Source organism: Vulpes vulpes, chromosome 6, assembly GCF_048418805.1.
Source record: "Vulpes vulpes isolate BD-2025 chromosome 6, VulVul3, whole genome shotgun sequence".
In the NCBI taxonomy this organism is placed as follows: domain Eukaryota; kingdom Metazoa; phylum Chordata; class Mammalia; order Carnivora; family Canidae; genus Vulpes; species Vulpes vulpes.
Window position 1 is genome coordinate 104,691,126 of NC_132785.1, and position 17,796 is coordinate 104,708,921.

The following is a 17,796-nucleotide window of genomic DNA, read 5'->3' on the forward strand; positions in this document are numbered from 1 at the left end:
GGGGGGGGGGGCCGCGCACTCAGGCACCGCCACCCCGAATTCTTGCCCGCTGCGGCCGCGGGTCCGGGGCTCCCCTGCCGCTCCCAGGCCGTCTGTCCCCAGTCCCCTTTGCCCCTGGCCCACTTCCCCGGCTGTCACACTGAATGGGGAGTGGGCAGGAGAACTGGGCTGATTTTTTTTTTTTTTTTCAGTGTGTCAGGGTGTTCTTTGGAGGTGTTCTGTAGGCAGGTTACTAATATTTGAAAGAAAAAAGTGAGGGGTCTTACATAAATCAGCATAAATATCCTCCCCCCCCCCCCCTAAACATAGGCACTTAGGGTAGCTTGGTGGTCCTTGTTAAATAGTCGTACATAAGAACGCTTCTCTCGGGGCCTGCCAAAACTTTGCTAGTAACTTTTTATTGGGAAACAAATGGAAAGAGTTACATTTACTTTGCTTTCCGCATTACTTTTTCTCTCAAGTAGCATAGAATTAAAATCCTAATTTCTCAGAGTTGCTGCTCAGTGTAAAATTTAGGTCATCTGAAACCCTATATAAAGACTTTTATTTTTTTTTAAGCTATGGTTATTGTATTATAGTTGTTGACAATAGACTGACCACCTTCTTTAAAACGTACGTGTGTATATATATTCTTATATATCTATCTGTAAGAGCTCATGTTGAGTAAAAGTCAGAAAATGAAAGTGTAAAATATTTAAAGAGTAGTACAGGCCATTAATTTTAAGAGTTATAAAGCGCCGGAAGCTGTCAGTTTAAAGACTATAATCTAAGAGCTTGTGTGTAGTCAGGGGTTCTGGTTTGGGCTTATATTTGGTGGCATTAACTAGAGATTTAAGAGAGATTAGACAGTGGTTGATTATAAAAATTCCAAATTTCTAAACCCAGTGTGATTCATATGGTTGTGGTAAAAACTTATTGCAGACATTTTGACTTTAGAGCTAGGATTTTTTTTTTTTAACTAGAAGCTCGCATTACTTTGCTTTTTTCCCTTTTGTTACACGCTGTAAGTGTAAAATGAGTCTGTGATTCAGGACCCCATGAAACAGATGGTTCTGTAGAAACATTTAACATGTTTTAAAATTTAAAATAAATTTGGATTCACTTAGATTGGGCATCTGTGCCTGTAAACAGGCATGTTGATGGAATATTTCTACCTTATTTGATTTAATTGTTGTCATTTGACATTCATGCATGCTTTTTTATCCTATCCCCAGACTGAATGATCTGTACTCAGAAGTAATCCTTGAACAGGATGAAGGTTTCTGGCATTCCTAAATTCTTATTTAAATACCTGCCAAGGGGATCCCTGGGTGGCTCAGCGGTTCAGTACCTGCCTTTGGCCCAGGGCATGATCCTGGAGACCTAGGATGGAGTCCCAAGTCAGGTTCCCTGCATGGAGCCTGCTTCTCCCTCTGCCTGTGTCTCTGCCCCCCCCCCCCATATATATAATGAATAACTAAATAAAATCTTTTTAAAAATTTTTTTTTAAAAATAAATGCCTCTGAAAATTGGTTGACCTTGAAAGGATTTCTGCTGCTATATTACATTGTTTGTTACAACTTATCTTCAAACACAGAGCTAAGCATACATAAAACACAGAGCTAAGCTACATAAGCATATAACTAACTACAGGGACTCAGATAATCAATAATGTGTCATGAGAAATCCCTTCCCCAATAACTGCTGGTTAAAAATTGTTGACTGAATGAGCAAATATACTAGATCTGCTTTCCTGTATAATTTAACACTGAGTTCATCCCTCCAAGAAAATAATTAGAAACAAAACAGTTGTGAGACAACTATAGTAATAAAAACCATATAACAGAATTTTTAAGTCCTGGCTCTATTTAAGATATATAGTAGGCCCTGTAGGTTATATGAGGATAAATTAAGCATAGTTAGTTACTAGGCTTACATCCAAGAGGTGATAAATATTCATAGTTAAACTGCAGTGTTAATTTTATGCAACAGACATACCAGCGTTTAGATAATCAAAGACTGCTGTCCCTTTTGTTGTAGTTCATTTAGGAGCCTTATTTATTGATCCAGTTAATAATCCAGTTATTGATCCAGTCACTTCACTCAAAAATTATTTGTTGTAGACACACTATGAGACAGGCATTTTCTCAGCACGGGAACAAGGCAGACCCGCAGCGCTGATGAAATTTACATGTGGTTGGAGGAGACAGACAATAAGACAACAGATCAACTAATAAGAATTTAGGTTCTGGGGATCCCTGGGTGGCGCAGCGGTTTGGCGCCTGCCTTTGGCCCAGGGCGCGATCCTGGAGACCCGGGATCGAATCCCACGTCAGGCTCCCGGTGCATGGAGCCTGCTTCTCCCTCTGCCTATGTCTCTGCCTCTCTCTCTCTCTCTCTGTGACTATCATAAATAAATAAATTAAAAATTAAAAAAAAAAAAAAGAATTTAGGTTCTGTGAAGTGAGACCATCATGTGTCAAAGGCCACTTAAGGTGGCACGATCAAGGAAGACTTGTCTGAGTAGAGATGCAGAAGCTGTGATCAGCCAGATATAGGTGAGGGGAGAACATTCCAGACTGAGGACAGTTAGAGCTTGGCGTGCTTGAGGAGCACCAGGGAGGCCAGCCTGGGCAAGTGGAACAATGGTAGGGGATTGAAAGAGTTTGAGTTTTATTCTTCAGTCACTGAGACACCAAGTAGGATAATTATGACGTTAAGATATACTTTGTTTAAAGATTCCTCGGGCTGCTATGGGGATAATGGATTGAAAGGGGGCACGTATAATACAGAGAGACCAGTGAGGAGGCTGTAGCCATAGTGGACTTACTTAGACCAGGATGTAACGTAAGAGATAGAAATGACCAGATTGGGATACAAGCTTTGGGGAGTCACATAGATGGGGCTTGGCTTGGATGTGAGATTTGAAGGGAACAAATTTAGAATTATTCCTAGATGTTGATTTGAGTAACTAGGGAGGTGATGGTGCTTTTATTAATATAAGGAAAACTGGCAGGGAGTGAGATTGTAGTAAGATAATGAGTATCATTAGGAATTCTGTTTTTTGCCATTTTAAGTTGTCTGTTTAGATATCCAAATGGGCTTGTCAAGTAGGTGTTTTGATTTAAAAAAAAGTTTATTACCATTTTCCAATAAGATAAGAATCATTTGACTAAATTTTAGGTTGGTAGCTGAAATAATTCAAATGCCTATTTTTATATTGATTTAGCAATTAAAGGTACATGCACTATCCTATCTATAAATCACATAAAATATATTAATTTAAATATAGTGCTTTTTTTATATCTACCTCTTACAAAACAATTTTATTCAGAAACTTCCTATACATCTTTTTTTTTTTTTTTTTAATAATTTATGAGAGAATGAGAAGCAGAGACACAGGCAGAGGGAGAAGCAGACTCCTTGCTGGGACGCCCAATGTGGGACTTGATCCTGGGTCTCCAGGATCACGCCCTGGGCGGAAGGCGGTGCTAAACCGCTGAGCCACCAGAGCTGCCCTCCTGTACATTTTTGACAGCTTCACATTCATTTTTGACATCAGTGTCTTTGGCACCACTACTGCAACTTGGGGGGATTATGGAAGTGTTTCTTCTTAAAGGGGTCTTTGAAAGGCTTTTATATCTGTATTCAGCACTTGAAATTCTGTGGTCATCCTGATAATATCTGTGTTATTTTTTTTTTTTTTACCCGTTCCATTCTAGACTGGTACTATTTCAGAATAATAGATATTTACCAAATAATACTTTGTTCTTCAAAATAAAATAATCAAGGGAATATCTCAAAAATAGAAAACTTAGTAGAGATTCGGAAATAAGGCAGCCTCTTCTTTTTTCACTCTGTATTCTTTTTTTACTTAATAAATTATGGAGATTTATTAAGTGAAATAACTATTTTTCAATGTCTGTCTTGTATTCCATTGTATAAATGTGTCATTATGTATTTAACCAGCCTTCCAGTTGTGGTATAGGTAGCTTATTATCTTTGCTATAAAAAATGGTGCTACAGGAAATGTGCTTGTACTTCTTTTGCCATGTGTGTAAAACTTCTGGAACAAAGGATAAATGCATTTAAAAAATGGTTAGATGTTGCCTGTTTACCCTCCATCAAGGTGGTCACAATTTTTACTACAGACAAAAAGATTGAAGAATGCCTGTATACAAACACTCTCCAAAATAGTGCATAGTCCAACTTTTTTTGTCCTGGCCTTTTAGTGAAAATAATCAATATGTCCTTATAGAGTGGGGATTGCATTGCTTTTATTATGGGCATATTCTTTTAAACATTGTTAGTGTTAGTAAGTTTTTGTCTTTTGAAGGTAAATTTGAGTTTTGGGAAAAGTAAAATCTTATGCATAAGAGTTACTAAGTTAGCTGTTACTCTAGGGTTTTTTGTGTTTAAAAACACAAAATTGGGATGCAAGCTTTTTTTTTTTTTTTTTTTTTTTTTTTTTTTTTTTTTTGGTTTTATGTGTTAGTTTTGAGAGAAGGGCTTAATGAAGAAGAAGAAGATCTAACTTTTGGAGAAAACTAATATCCTTTTTTTATCTTATGAATTTTCCTAGAAGTTAGTTTCAAAAGAAGAGCTCCAAAATGTTTAAAGTAATGGCACTATCCATTGATATGAAACATTTTTTGAAACGGAATCCTTTGAATTGAACAGTCATCATGATGTGTATAATCTGATGTTTGTTTAAAAAAAAATCACATACCGTGAATTCAGCCTTCAACTCAGATGGATCTCTTTCACATAATTTAAATAATTTAAATTTGCTTGAACTAAATTTTTAGAATTAACTATTGCTTACTTTTTAATTTTTTTCCTTTATACCAGGAGTATACCCGGAGCAGGCCTCACCATCCAGACATGGTCAACCCCACCGTGTTCTTTGACATCCCTGTGGCCGGCGAGCCTTTGGGCCGCATCTCCTTCGAGCTGTTTGCAGACCAAGTTCCAAAGACAGCAGAGAACTTTCGTGCTCTGAGTACTGGAGAGAAGGGATTCGGTTACAAAGGTTCCTGCTTTCACAGGATTATCCCAGGATTTATGTGCCAGGGTGGGGACTTCACGCACCACGATGGCACTGGCGGCAAGTCCATCTATGGGGAGAAATTTGATGACGAGAACTTCACCCTGAAGCACGCGGGGCCTGGCATCTTGTCCATGGCCAACGCTGGACCCAACACCAACGTTTCCCAGTTTTTCTTTTTCTTTCTTTTTTTTTTAATTACTATTTATTTTTGATAGTCACACACAGAGAGAGAGAGAGAGAGGCAGAGACATAGGCAGAGGGAGAAGCAGGCTCCATGCACCGGGAGGCTGATGTGGGATTCGATCCCGGGTCTCCAGGATCGCGCCCTGGGCCAAAGGCAGGCGCCAAACCGCTGCACCACCCAGGGATCCCTCTAACTCCTGTTTTATCTGAACTTCCAGACCCTTCCTTTAGCTCAGGAGAGTGCCCCTCCACCCCCACCTGCTTCAAATAGCCCAGAGTCTCCGCACTCTCACCACAGTTCTGCGGGCTCCGTAGTTCCTTCCCCAGGTCTAGCTGGTTTGCAGAGTTCAGTTTATGATGATGAAATAAAACCTAAACCACACACACACACACAAAAAGAAGAGATCATTTGTACCATTATTGAACAAGCATTATTAGGATACTATTTACAGAATCTATAATCTTTCTATATACCAGATCAAATTGTTTATATTTTCCCTCTTCCAAATCTAATCTGTATATTAGCAATATAGATAAGATTATCTAACATTTAGCATATTAGCTAACCAAATTTCATGAATACTTCTTTTAAATTTTCAAATATTTAACTTCAAGTTGTGTGTTTTAAACAGGGAGTTAATTTTTATATTTATGGTTTTTAAGACTGTGGTCAAATTTAGTGTCTTTTATGAAAACTGCTTTTCAAAGAAGCAGACTTGATGCTTTATGCATTGTAAATCAGATATCTGAAAATCTATTTATAGGCATCAGACTTTATTATAATGCTAACTGAAGCAATTGTTCTTTATAGTTTTCCAAAATATAATTGTCTGAAATAAACCATCTTGTTTTTAATTTCCATGAAAAATTGAATTATTGTCTAAGCAGTTTGCTGTGAGACAATTGTTAGCAGCTTTCAGAGAGAGATAGCATCTTTCTTTCTTAAATATTTAGTATGTCTGCATTCTGTTCTGCAGAGAAATGGTCAATGCCTGGTTCGCTGCGAGAGTCCACCACCATCCCTGTGTGTAAAGAAGGCATCAGAGGCCACGCAGAATCTTGCTCTTGCCCCTCACAGCAGAGTCCCCGTGCAGACAGCAGTGCGCCTGGAACACCAAGCAGGAAAATGTCTGCCTCTGCATTTGACAGGCCTCTTAGAGCCATTGTCGTCAAAGATTCTGAGGCTACTGTGAGCTTCCTCGCTGACTCAGAAAAGAAGGAACAGATGCCTCTAACGCCCCCAAGGTTTGATAATGATGAAGGGGACCAGTGCTCGAGACTCTTGGAATTAGTGAAAGATATTTCTAGTCATTTGGATGTCACAGCCTTATGTCACAAAATGCCTTGCATATTCATGGACTTATCTCCGCTGATCGCTATCACTGTTTCTTGTCTGTGAGGACAGCTCCAGTGACAAGTTTCTTATCAGCCGCCTGTTTGATGTTGCAGAAGGTTCAACACTGGAAGAAGCTTCAAATAACCGTATCCTCTTAGAATGGAACAAAGGCATTGTGGGACATGTGGCAGCACTTGGTGAGCCCTTGAACATCAAAGATGCTTATGAGGTAAATAGGGGATCACTGAGGTGAGTGGGGTGAGGAGAGAAATGGGGTGGAACGTTGGACACTTGATGTCAATCGTGGGCAGTGTTTCAAACTGAGATGTAATAGAATCACTGAAATGTAGTAATTTGCATACTTAGAACTGGAATGTATGGAAAGAACTTTTCCATCTTTTATTTATTCATTAAGAAATTTTATTTTATTTTACTTATTTATTTAGGAGAGAGAGAGAGAACAGGAGAAAGGAGAAGGAAGGAGCAAGAATCTCAAGCTGATTCTGTGCTGAGCATGGAGCCCCACTCAGGGCTTGATCCCATGACCTCGACATCATGACCTGAGCCCAAACCAAGAGTCTGACCCTTAACTGACTGAGCAACCCAGGACGCTGCAACTTTCCCATCTTGTAAATGCCAGAGTTTCTTTTTTTTTTTATTTTTTATTTATTTATGATAGGAACACAGTGAGAGAGAGAGGCAGAGACACAGGCAGAGGGAGAAGCAGGCTCCATGCACCGGGAGCCCGACGTGGGACTCAATCCCGGATCTCCAGGATCGCGCCCTGGGCCAAAGGCAGGTGCCAAACCGCTGCGCCACCCAGGGTTCCCAATGCCAGAGTTTCTTTACTGGTGGTTGAGTCAAGGATATGGGCGATAGAGAAATCTTGTCCTTTTTTATTTTTTTTAAAGATTTTATTCATTTATTCATGAGAGACACAGAGAGAGGCAGAGACAAAGGCAGAGGGAGAGGCAGGCTCCTCATGGGAAGCCCGATGCGGGACTCAATCCTGAAACTCTGGAGTCACTCCCTGAGCCCAGGTAGATGCCCAACCGCTGAGCCATCCCGGTGTCCCTGTCTTGTTTTTCTCCTTATGATAATTTAACATAGTTAATCTCATAGTTGTATTCTCTTCTTTTTTTACCCTCCGAATATACATATCCTTATCTATGTTATATCCACATGAAATTCTGGGGATATTACTGAGATTCTAAAGCACTCGATCCAAAACTGTCAAAAAACCAAACCGGTAGTCTTTTTACATTCATTTGAAGTCCCATTGACACCAATATCTGATTTTCTTTCCTTTCATCCTTTCTTTGATTTATGTATTAGACAAATAAATATGTCTTTAAAAAATGGTAATTGTTGCTGTAAAATATTTTAGCAGGGATATTTGACATCCTTCCACTTTTGCTGCAATTGTATATGGGTCTTTAATTATGGACTTAAAGATTATACTATCTGATTCTTCAAATTTCCCATTTAAAATGATCTTTTTTATTAATAGAATTATGGTTTTTAAACAGAGCATCTGAATTGAATGACTCTTTGTTTATCAGGTATTTTCTAATAGAACAGTTGGCCTAGCTACGTTCTCTATGGTACGGTCTCAGTGCTCTGTGGTGATCCTGGCTTGCAACTCCTCTGTGTGATTTGAGGGGTTATTGCTGTCTTATTCACCGCTGTATTCCTGATGCTTAATACAAGGCCTGGCACATAGTCAAGTCCTAATAAATATTGATTGAATGAAAATTATAGAGTAGATAAAATAGATAAGAAGCATAGAAAGCAGATCATAATAGATGCCAAGAAAAATGTGGTAGGTTCAAGGATGTAGGAGATGACATTACTTGGGGAGCAGAGAAATGTTTCTTTGAGGAAGGAATGCTTGATATGGACCCTGGAAAATAGATAGGATTTGAATAGATTGTGTGCAAGGTGAGATCCAGACGTAAATAGAAGTTGAAAGAAGCCACCATGTGATGCTTGTATGGACATGTGTGGGTAATAGTGTATACATTGAGGGGTTATGGGGACAGAGCCTGGAGATTACTGGAGTCTTGGATGCCAGGCTGAGGGATATGTCTGCCGTCCAGAGCCATGAGGAATAATTGAAGGTGGTTAGATTATGGTGGTTAGATTAAGGTCGCTATGATTCAGACTGATTTACCAGATGAACTTTACAGTGGTCATAAAATGAAAAGTACTAGAAACTGGGAGGATAAACAACTTAATAGTATGAGGAAGTGGGGACCTGAACCAGGGCACTGGCCTTAATGAGCAAAAGAAGGGAATGGATTTCCAGTGAAGAAGTGGGATCTGCCAGAGGTGGCAGCCAAGATGGGAGTGACGGGGTTAGAGGAGTCAGGGATAAGTGAGGGTGTGAAGCTGGGTGAATAAATATGGTGACTAGTGAAGAACACTGAGGGCAGGGATTTGGGGACAGATATGATAGTGCAGGTAGCGAAATCATGAGGTATTTTTCAGAATCCATTCTGTACAAGGATGTACAATCCATTTCTTCCAATTTGATACTTTGTGGAGCTATCTCCGTGTCTTCTGCAAGCCCTGTAGTAACGTCACACCGTAGCAGACTACAAGATGGGTATTAAGCACACAGCTGAAGGGTTGCTGCCAAATTTGCAGAATTCCCTTCCTGTCTTAGGTGACAGCTGGGTTTCTGCTTTTCAAGGGCACGATAGTCCCAAGTACAGTAGGACCGTAAATAGGCTTCAGCTTGGCTGAGAAAGCCTTCATTTGTCTGTGTGGTTCTAAGCTGCTGCAGCTCTGAGAATTTCCTCACTCACATGCATTTTGGTTAATATGCTTACCACTTTCGAAGTTTTGACAGCATAATTTTCGTTTTGTAGTAATGATCTAATTCTTGCACTGCTTTCTGAAAGAGGCCCATGTCCCTGATTTGCAGTGATCCGGGATGAAGCCCTTATCCTTGCTGACTCCCCCTTAGAACCCTTGATCTGTGTTTATAATGGCCCTTGCTGAAGTGAATCATGTCCCAGGAATTTCATTCCGAAGGTGTGGAGTTGATCCGTGACAGGCAGTTTACATTGCTGTTGACAGTGGAAATCCCTTGGCTAATGGATAATTCATTACTCAGCCCCACCCATAATTCCAATAATGAGGAGTGCCTCAGAGCTTTTTGTGAAAGTAGCCAGAACAGGAAAATGCATTCTGTTTTCTGAGTCCTGCCTCTTCAAACTGGCATCTGTAAAAATGACACCCCATAGCAGTATTTCTTAAAGCCTATTTGACCACAGAACCCTTGACAAGTTGTAATGTAGCAGTGGAAAACCACGAGGTAGCCATGACAAATAATCAAGGTCAGATTGAAGCTAGGAAAAAAAAGTCTCATAGATAAGTCAATTATAAGAAGTGGTCAACACTTGATTCATTTTTTTAAAACCTTGTGACAGAATGATATAAATTGGAGAATTCAACTCTTTTATTACTAATAAGATAGCACATTCCTATATTGAAAGTACAAAACAAGATCCACAGCTTAAACCAGCGATTCTCAATCAGACCACAAATACCAAAGACGGTGTTTGCTGCCTATATGTAGAAGTTCAATCACACATCATCTCCTGCATCAGCCATCATTCATGTAACTTTCTTGAATATGGCATCCATTTATTGATGACAAGATATTTTTTAAAAGATTTTGTTTGTTTATTCATGAGTCACACACAGAGAGGCAGAGACGCAGGCAGAGGCAGCGGGAGAAGCAGGCTCCATACAGGGAGCCCGATGCAGAACTCGATCCCGGGTCTCCAGAGCCACACCCTGGACTAAAGGCAGATGTTTAACTGCTGAGCCACCCAGGTGTCCCTGATGATAAGATATTAACATGTAATCAGAACGACTGTATAATGTGTTTCCTGTTCTCCTTTTATATGAAAACTAGATACCATCCAGTATCTAGGGTTACTCAGAGAAATGTATACATGAGTATAGAAATATATATATATATATGAATATATAAATATACATATGGAGAGGATTATTACAGAAATTAGCTGACTCAATTGTGGAGGCATAGTAGTTCTGCGATCTGCCTGCTGCCTGCAAGCTGGACAACCAGGAAAGCTGGTGGTATAATTCAGAGTTTGAAGGTCTGGGAATTGGGTAGCCAGTGGTGTGAGTTTGGTGTGGCTCTGAGTCCAAAAGCCTGAGAATCAGAAACTTCAATGGAGGGAGGTGAGCAGAAGAAGACAGATGTTTCAGCTTAAGCAGAGAATGAATTTGTCCTTCCTCTGCCTCTTTGTTCTGTTCAGGCCCTCAATGATTTGGAGGATGCCAACCTGTATTGGTAAAGATCTTTGCTCAGTTTAATGATTCAAATGCTAATCTCTTCGGGAGACATCCTTACACGCGTACCCAGAAACCCAGAAACAATGCTTTATGAGCTATTTGGGCATTCCTTAGCTTAGTCAAGTTGACACTTGAAATTGACCATCTCAGGTTGCCTTGAACACCTTAGTTTCATGTCCTACAGAAGCCTTAAGATTCCCCAATATTTCCTGTCAAAGGATTTATATTGTCAAAACACTCCTCTTCCTCCCAGGTCAACAGGAATGCAAAACGTAGACTACTGTTCTGTTTCCATAGGACAGGCACTGCATGTCGTACCATGGTTTCTAAGGAGAAGACTGGCAGGTTTTTAGGGAGGGGTCTCATTGCTACTCATGTGACCTTTACCATGTAACTGCTAGTCTTCCCACCCTGGTGACTTTATTCCTCCTTTTGTATTCCGTGTCTAGATAAATAAGCTCACTTTGCACATCTCACTTTGTCAAGATGTTTTCCTAAAGAAATATGAGCTCTCTCACATGAGAGTATGAGTTCTCCATCTGACGAATAAAATGATTTCCAAGGTGAATTTTAGGAGAAAGAAGTAACAATTGTTTTAATTTTGACAAATTGTTTTAGTTTTGATAAATCTGCTAATCTGTCATGATCTAATTTGCCCCAGGGAACATAGTTTGAGAATTGGTATATCTGTCTTTTAGTGTTCTAATAATCTTTTGGGATTATCTTAAAAATGCCACTCTGTGGAAGAAAACTAGCCCCTAAATCGGTAAGACTGCTGTGTTGTTTTCTGTTATTTTTATTTTTATGTAATTTCAAACTTACGGAAAAGTTGTAAGACTGGTATAAGAAACTTCATATACACTTTGCCCAGATTCTCCAGTTGTTTGTTTTGCCCCATTTGCTCTATCATTTTCTTTTTCTATATACAATGCATGTAAGCAATATATACATACTATTTTTCTTTTTTAAAAGATTTTATTTATTTATTTTAGAGAGAGCACGAGTAGGGGCAGGGTCAGAGGGAGAGAGAATCTCCAGCAGGCTCCACCCTGAGTGTGGAGCCCAATGTTGGGCTCAATCTCATGACCCTGAGGTCATGACCTGAGCCAAAGTCAAGAGTCTGTCACTCAACCAACTGAGCCACCCAGGTGCCCCTATGCATATTATGTTTCTGAACCACTTAATAAGTTGGAAACATTTTTACTAGATATTTCAGTGAATATTTTCTAGAAATATTCTTTTATACAATTATAATAATTTTTCAAAATCAGGAAATTTTATGATATAATGCTATTTCCTAATAGGCCATAGTCAAACGTTGTCCATTGTCCTATTAATGTTCTTTATAGTTATATTTTTCCTCTCATCAAGGATCTAATCCCAAATTATATAATGCATATGCCTGTCATGTCTCTTTAGTCTCCTTTAAATCTGGAATCGTTTTTAGTGTTTATCTTTCTTGATGTATATTTTGGGAGTTCAGGCTAATTATTTTACAGAATGTCTTTTTGAGGAGATTCAAGTAAGGTATTTTGGGCAGAAATACCACCGATGTCAATGTTGAGACCTTGTTTGGCTTTCCAAACAAGTCAGTTCTTCACTTCTTCACCAGCTGGGTGTCCTACAATCCAATTCAATTCTGATTCTAACTACTAGTAGTTAGCACTAACGACCACTAGTAACTAACTTCTGACACTCTACTGCTACCAGGTAGTACAGACTGCACAGTCCCACTAGATTGTCCCCAGTTCCCAGTTCAGATACCAGTCACCAACAGGGTCCCCGGGCTACTCACATTTATGTCTATCTACAAATTAGGTGATTTCCTCACTCAGGTTCAATAATTTGCTAGAATGACTTACAGAATTCAAGAAAGCATTATATATGCAGTTACAGTTTCATTATAATGGATACAATTCAGGAACACCTAAATGGAAGAGATGCACTGGGGCAATTAATGGGAAGTAGGTGACAAAAATTCCATGCCCTTTCCAGGATGTGCACCACCATCCCAGCACATAGATATCTTCATCAACCCAGACACTCCTGCAGACGTCATTGTTCTGTTTTTTTTTTTTTTTAAATCAAGGTTTCATTATGTAGACATGATTGATTAAATCCATTGATGTCTACATTCAATTTCCAGCCCCTTCTCTGTTCTCTAGAGGTCAGGGTGGGGCTCAAAGTTCTAACCCTCTAAGAAGTCATTTGGTTTTTCTGGTCCCCATCTGGAAGCTATCCGGGATCCACTCCCTATGACACATCTTATTAGAATGAAGTTAGGTATGGTTAAATGGGGCTTGCTATGACTATCAAAAGACTTTCCTATTTCTCAGGGAATTACATAGGTTTTAGGAGCTCTGTGCCAGGAACCTGGGACAAAGACTAAATATATATTTTATTAAATACCCATAGTATTCTCAGCATGTGTTATCAGGAAACACGTGATATTAGTTTACCCTAGTGTTGATTATATTAATTTTAAAAACTTGGTTAGTGGTGTTCACTAGGTTTCTCCAATATAAAGTTAGTGTCTGTATTTTTTAATAATACATTTATTTTTTATTGGTGTTCAATTTGTCAACATACAGAATAACACCCAGTGCTCATCCTGTCAAGTGCCCCCCTCAGTGCCCGCCACCCAGTCACCCCCACACACCGCCCTCCTCCCCTTCCACCACCCCTAGTTCGTTTCCCAGAGTTAGGAGTCTTCATGTTCTGTCTCCCTTTTTGATATTTCCCACTTACTTTTTCTCCTTTCCCCTTTATTCCCTTTCACTATTATTTATATTTTCCAAATGAATGAGACCATATAATGTTTGTCCTTCTCCGATTGACTTATTTCACTCAGCATAATACCCTCCAGTTCCATCCACGTCGAAGCAAATGGTGGGTATTTGTCGTTTCTAATTGCTGAGTAATATTCCATTGTATACATAAACCACATCTTTTTTATCCATTCATCTTTCGACGGACACCGAGGCTCCTTCCACAGTTTGGCTATTGTGGCCATTGCTGCTATAAACATCGGGGTGCAGGTGTCCCGGTGTTTCACTGCATCTGCATCTTTGGGGTAAATCCCCAGCAGTGCAATTGCTGGGTCATAGGGCAGGTCTATTTTTAACTCTTTGAGGAACCTCCACACAGTTTTCCAGAGTGGCTGCACCAGTTCACATTCCCACCAACAGTGTAAGAGGGTTCCCTTTTCTCCACATCCTCTCCAACATTTGTGGTTTCCTGTCTTGTTAATTTTCCCCATTCTCACTGGTGTGAGGTGGTATCTCATGGTGGTTTTGATTTGTATTTTCCTGATGGCAAGTGATGCAGAGCATTTTCTCATGTGCGTGTTGGCCATGTCTATGTCTTCCTCTGTGAGATTTGTGTTCATGTCTTTTGCCCATTTCATGATTGGATTGTTTGTTTCTTTGCTGTTGAGTTTAGTAAGTTCTTTATAGATCTTGGAAACTAGCCCTTTATCTGATACGCCATTTGCAAATATCTTCTCCCATTCTGTAGGTTGTCTTTTAGTTTTGTTGACTGTATCCTTTGCTGTGCAAAAGCTTCTCATCTTGATGAAGTCCCAATAGTTCATTTTTGCTTTTGTTTCTTTTGCCTTCATGGATGTATCTTGCAAGAAGTTGCTGTGGCCAAGTTCAAAAAGGGTGTTGCCTGTGATTTCCTCTAGGATTTTGATGGAATCTTGTCTTACCTTTAGGTCTTTCATCCATTTTGAGTTTATCTTTGTGTATGGTGCAAGAGAGTGGTCTAGTTTCATTCTTCTGCATGTGGATGTCCAATTTTCCCAGCACCATTAACAAATGGTGAGACTGTCTTTTTTCCAGCAGATAGTCTTTCCTCCTTTGTCGAATATTAGTTGACCATAAAGTTGAGGGTCCAGTTCTAGATTCTCTATTCTGTTCCATTGATCTATGTGTCTGTTTCTGTGCCAGTACCACACTGTCTTGATGACCACAGCTTTGTAGTACAACCTGAAATCTGGCATTGTGATGCCCCCAGCTATGGTTTTCTTTTTTAAAATTCCCCTGGCTATCTGGGGTCTTTTCTGATTCCACACAAACCTTAAAATAATTTGTTCCAACTCTGAAGAAAGTCCATGGTATTTTGATAGGGATTGCATTAAATGTGTAAATTGCCCTGGGTAACATTGACATTTTCAGAATATTAATTCTGCCAATCCTTGACCATGGAATATTTTTCCATCTCTTTGGGTCTTCCTCAATTTTTTCAGAAGTGTTCTATAGTTTTTAGGGTATAGATCCTTTACCTCTTTGGTTAGGTTTATTCCGAGGTATCTCATGCTTTTGGGTGCAATTGTAAATGAGATGGACTCCTTAATTTCTCTTTCTTCAGTCTCATTGTTAGTGTATAGAAATGCCACTGGCTTATTTGCATTGATTTTGTATCCTGCCACGCTGCCAAATTGCTGTATGAGTTCTAGCAATCTTGGGGTGGAGTCTTTTGGGTTTTCTATGTAGAGTATCAAGTCATCGGTGAAGAGGGAGAGTTTGACTTCTTCTTTGCCAATTTTAATGCCTTTATTTCTTTTTGTTGTCTGATTGCTGAGGCTAGGACTTCCAGTACTATGTTGAATATCAGTGGTGAGAGTGGACATCCCTGTCTTGTTCCTGATCTTAGGGGAAAGGCTCCCAGTGCTTCCCCATTGAGAATGAGACTTGCTGTGGGCTTTCTGTAGGTGGCTTTTAAGATGTTGAGGGATGTTCCCTCTATCCCTACACTCTGAAGAGTTTTGATCAGGAACGGATGCTGTATTTTGTAAAATGCTTTCTCTGCATCTATTGAGAAGATCCTATGGTTCTTGTTTTTTCTCTTGGTGATATGATGAGTCACATTGATTGTTTTACGAGTTGATCCAGCCTTGCATCCCAGGGATAAATCCTACTTGGTCATGGTGAATAATCTTCTTAATGTCCTGTTGGATCCTATTGGCTAGTATCTTGTTGAGAATTTTTGCATCCATGTTCATCAGGGATATTGGTCTATAATTCTCCTTTTTGGTGCGGTCTTTGTCTGGTTTTGGAATTAAGGTGACGCTGGCCTCATAGAACGAATTTGGAAGTACTCCATCTCTTTCTATCTTTCCGAACAGCTTTAGTAGAATAGGTATGGTTTCTTCTTTAAACGTTTGATAGAATTCCCCAGGGAAGCCTTCTGGCCCTGGACTTTTGTGTCTTGGGAGGTTATTGATGACTGCTTCAATTTCCTCCCTGGTTATTGGCCTGTTCAGGTTTTCTGTTTCTTCCAGTTCCAGTTTTGGTAGTTTGTGGTTTTCCAGAAATGCGTCCATTTCTTCTAGATTGCCTAATTTATTGGCATATAGCTGTTCATAATATGTTTTTAAAATTGTTTGTATTTCCTTGGTGTTGTTAGTGATCTCTCCATTCTCATTCATGATTTTATTAATTTGAGTCTTCTCTCTCTTCTTTTTAATAAGGCTGGCTAGTGGTTTATCTCTCTTATTAATTCTTTCAAAGAACCAACTCCTGGTTTTGTTGATCTGTTCCACAGCTCTTCTGGTCTCGATTTCATTGAGTTCTGCTCAAATCTTTATTAACTCTCTTCTTCTGGGTGTAGAATCTATTTGCTGTTTTTTCTCTTGCTCCTTTAGGTGTAAGGTTAGCTTTTGTATTTGAGTTCTTTCCAGTTTTTGGATGGATGCTTCTATTGTGATGTATTTCCCCCTCAGGACTGCTTTTGCTGCATCCCAAAGATTTTGAACGGTTGTATCTTCATTCTCATTAGTTTCCATGAATCTTTTTAATTCTTCTCTAATTTCCTGGTTGACCCTTTCATCTTTTAGCAGGATGGTCCTTAACCTCCACGTGTTTGAAGTCCTTCCAAATTTCTTGTTATGATTTAGTTCTAATTTCAAGGCATTATGGTCTGAGAATACGCAGGGGACGATCCCAATCTTTTGGTATCAGTTCAGACCTGATTTGTGACCCAGTATGTGGTCTATTCTGGAGAAAGTTCCATGTGCACTTGAGAAGAATGTGTATACAGTTGAGTTTGGATGTAAAGTTCTGTAGATATCTGTGAAATCCATCTGGTCCAGTGTATCACTTAAAGCTCTAGTTTCTTTGGAGATGTTGTGCTTAGGAGATCTATCGAGTTAGAAAGCACTAGATTGAAGTCACCAAGTGTAAGTGTATTATTATCTAAGTATGTCTTAACTTTGGTTATTAATTGATTGATATATTTGGCAGCTCCCAGATTCGGGGCATATATATGGAGGATTATTAAGTCCTCTTGTTGGATAGATCCTTTAAGTATGATATAGTGGGGAATCCCTGGGTGGCGCAGCGGTTTGGCGCCTGCCTTTGGCTCAGGGTGTGATCCTGGAGACCCGGGATCGAATCCCGCGTCGGGCTCCCGGTGCATGGAGCCTGCTTCTCCCTCTGCCTAGGTCTCTGCCTCTCTCTCTCTCTCTGTGACTATCATAAATAAATCAAAATTTTAAAAAATTCTTTAAAAAAAAAGTATGATATAGTGTCCCTCTTCATCTCTCCCTACAGTCTTTGGGGTAAATTCTAGTTTGTCTGATATAAGGATGGCTATCCCTGCTTTCTTTTGAGGACCATTTGAATGGTAAATGGTTCTCCAACCTTTTATTTTCAGGCTGTAGGTGTCCTTCTGTCTAAAATGAGTCTCTTGTAGACAGCAAATAGATGGGTCCTGCTTTTTTATCCAGTCTGAAACCCTGCGCCTTTTGATGGGGTCATTAAGCCCGTTCACGTTCAGAGTTACTGTTGAAAGATATGAGTTTAGTGTCATCATGATACCTATTCAGTCCCTGTTTTTGTGGATTGTTCCACTGGACTTCTTCTTAAAGGGGAATTTTTAAGAGTCATCCTTAAAATTTCTTGCAGAGCTG

At 39.6% G+C, this 17,796-nt stretch overlaps 1 protein-coding gene across 3 annotated transcripts in view; it reads left to right on the forward strand.

Moving 5' to 3' along the window:
* Nucleotides 1–8,078, forward strand: part of LOC112927226 (peptidyl-prolyl cis-trans isomerase A-like) — a 32,184-nt gene extending 24,106 nt beyond the window's left edge. Inside the window, exons 3-5 of one of the 3 annotated variants that reach the window (XM_072761854.1) lie at nucleotides 4,831–5,366; nucleotides 6,190–6,777; nucleotides 6,995–7,910. In XM_072761854.1, the coding sequence (XP_072617955.1) occupies nucleotides 4,831–5,241 (411 nt within the window). In that variant the 3' untranslated portion in view covers nucleotides 5,242–5,366; nucleotides 6,190–6,777; nucleotides 6,995–7,910. Of the gene's footprint in view, nucleotides 1–4,830; nucleotides 6,778–6,994 lie in introns of all 3 variants that reach the window. The other 2 variants (XM_026008495.2, XM_026008496.2) reach the window with 2 other exon arrangements.
* Nucleotides 8,079–17,796: the final 9,718 nt, after the last annotated feature.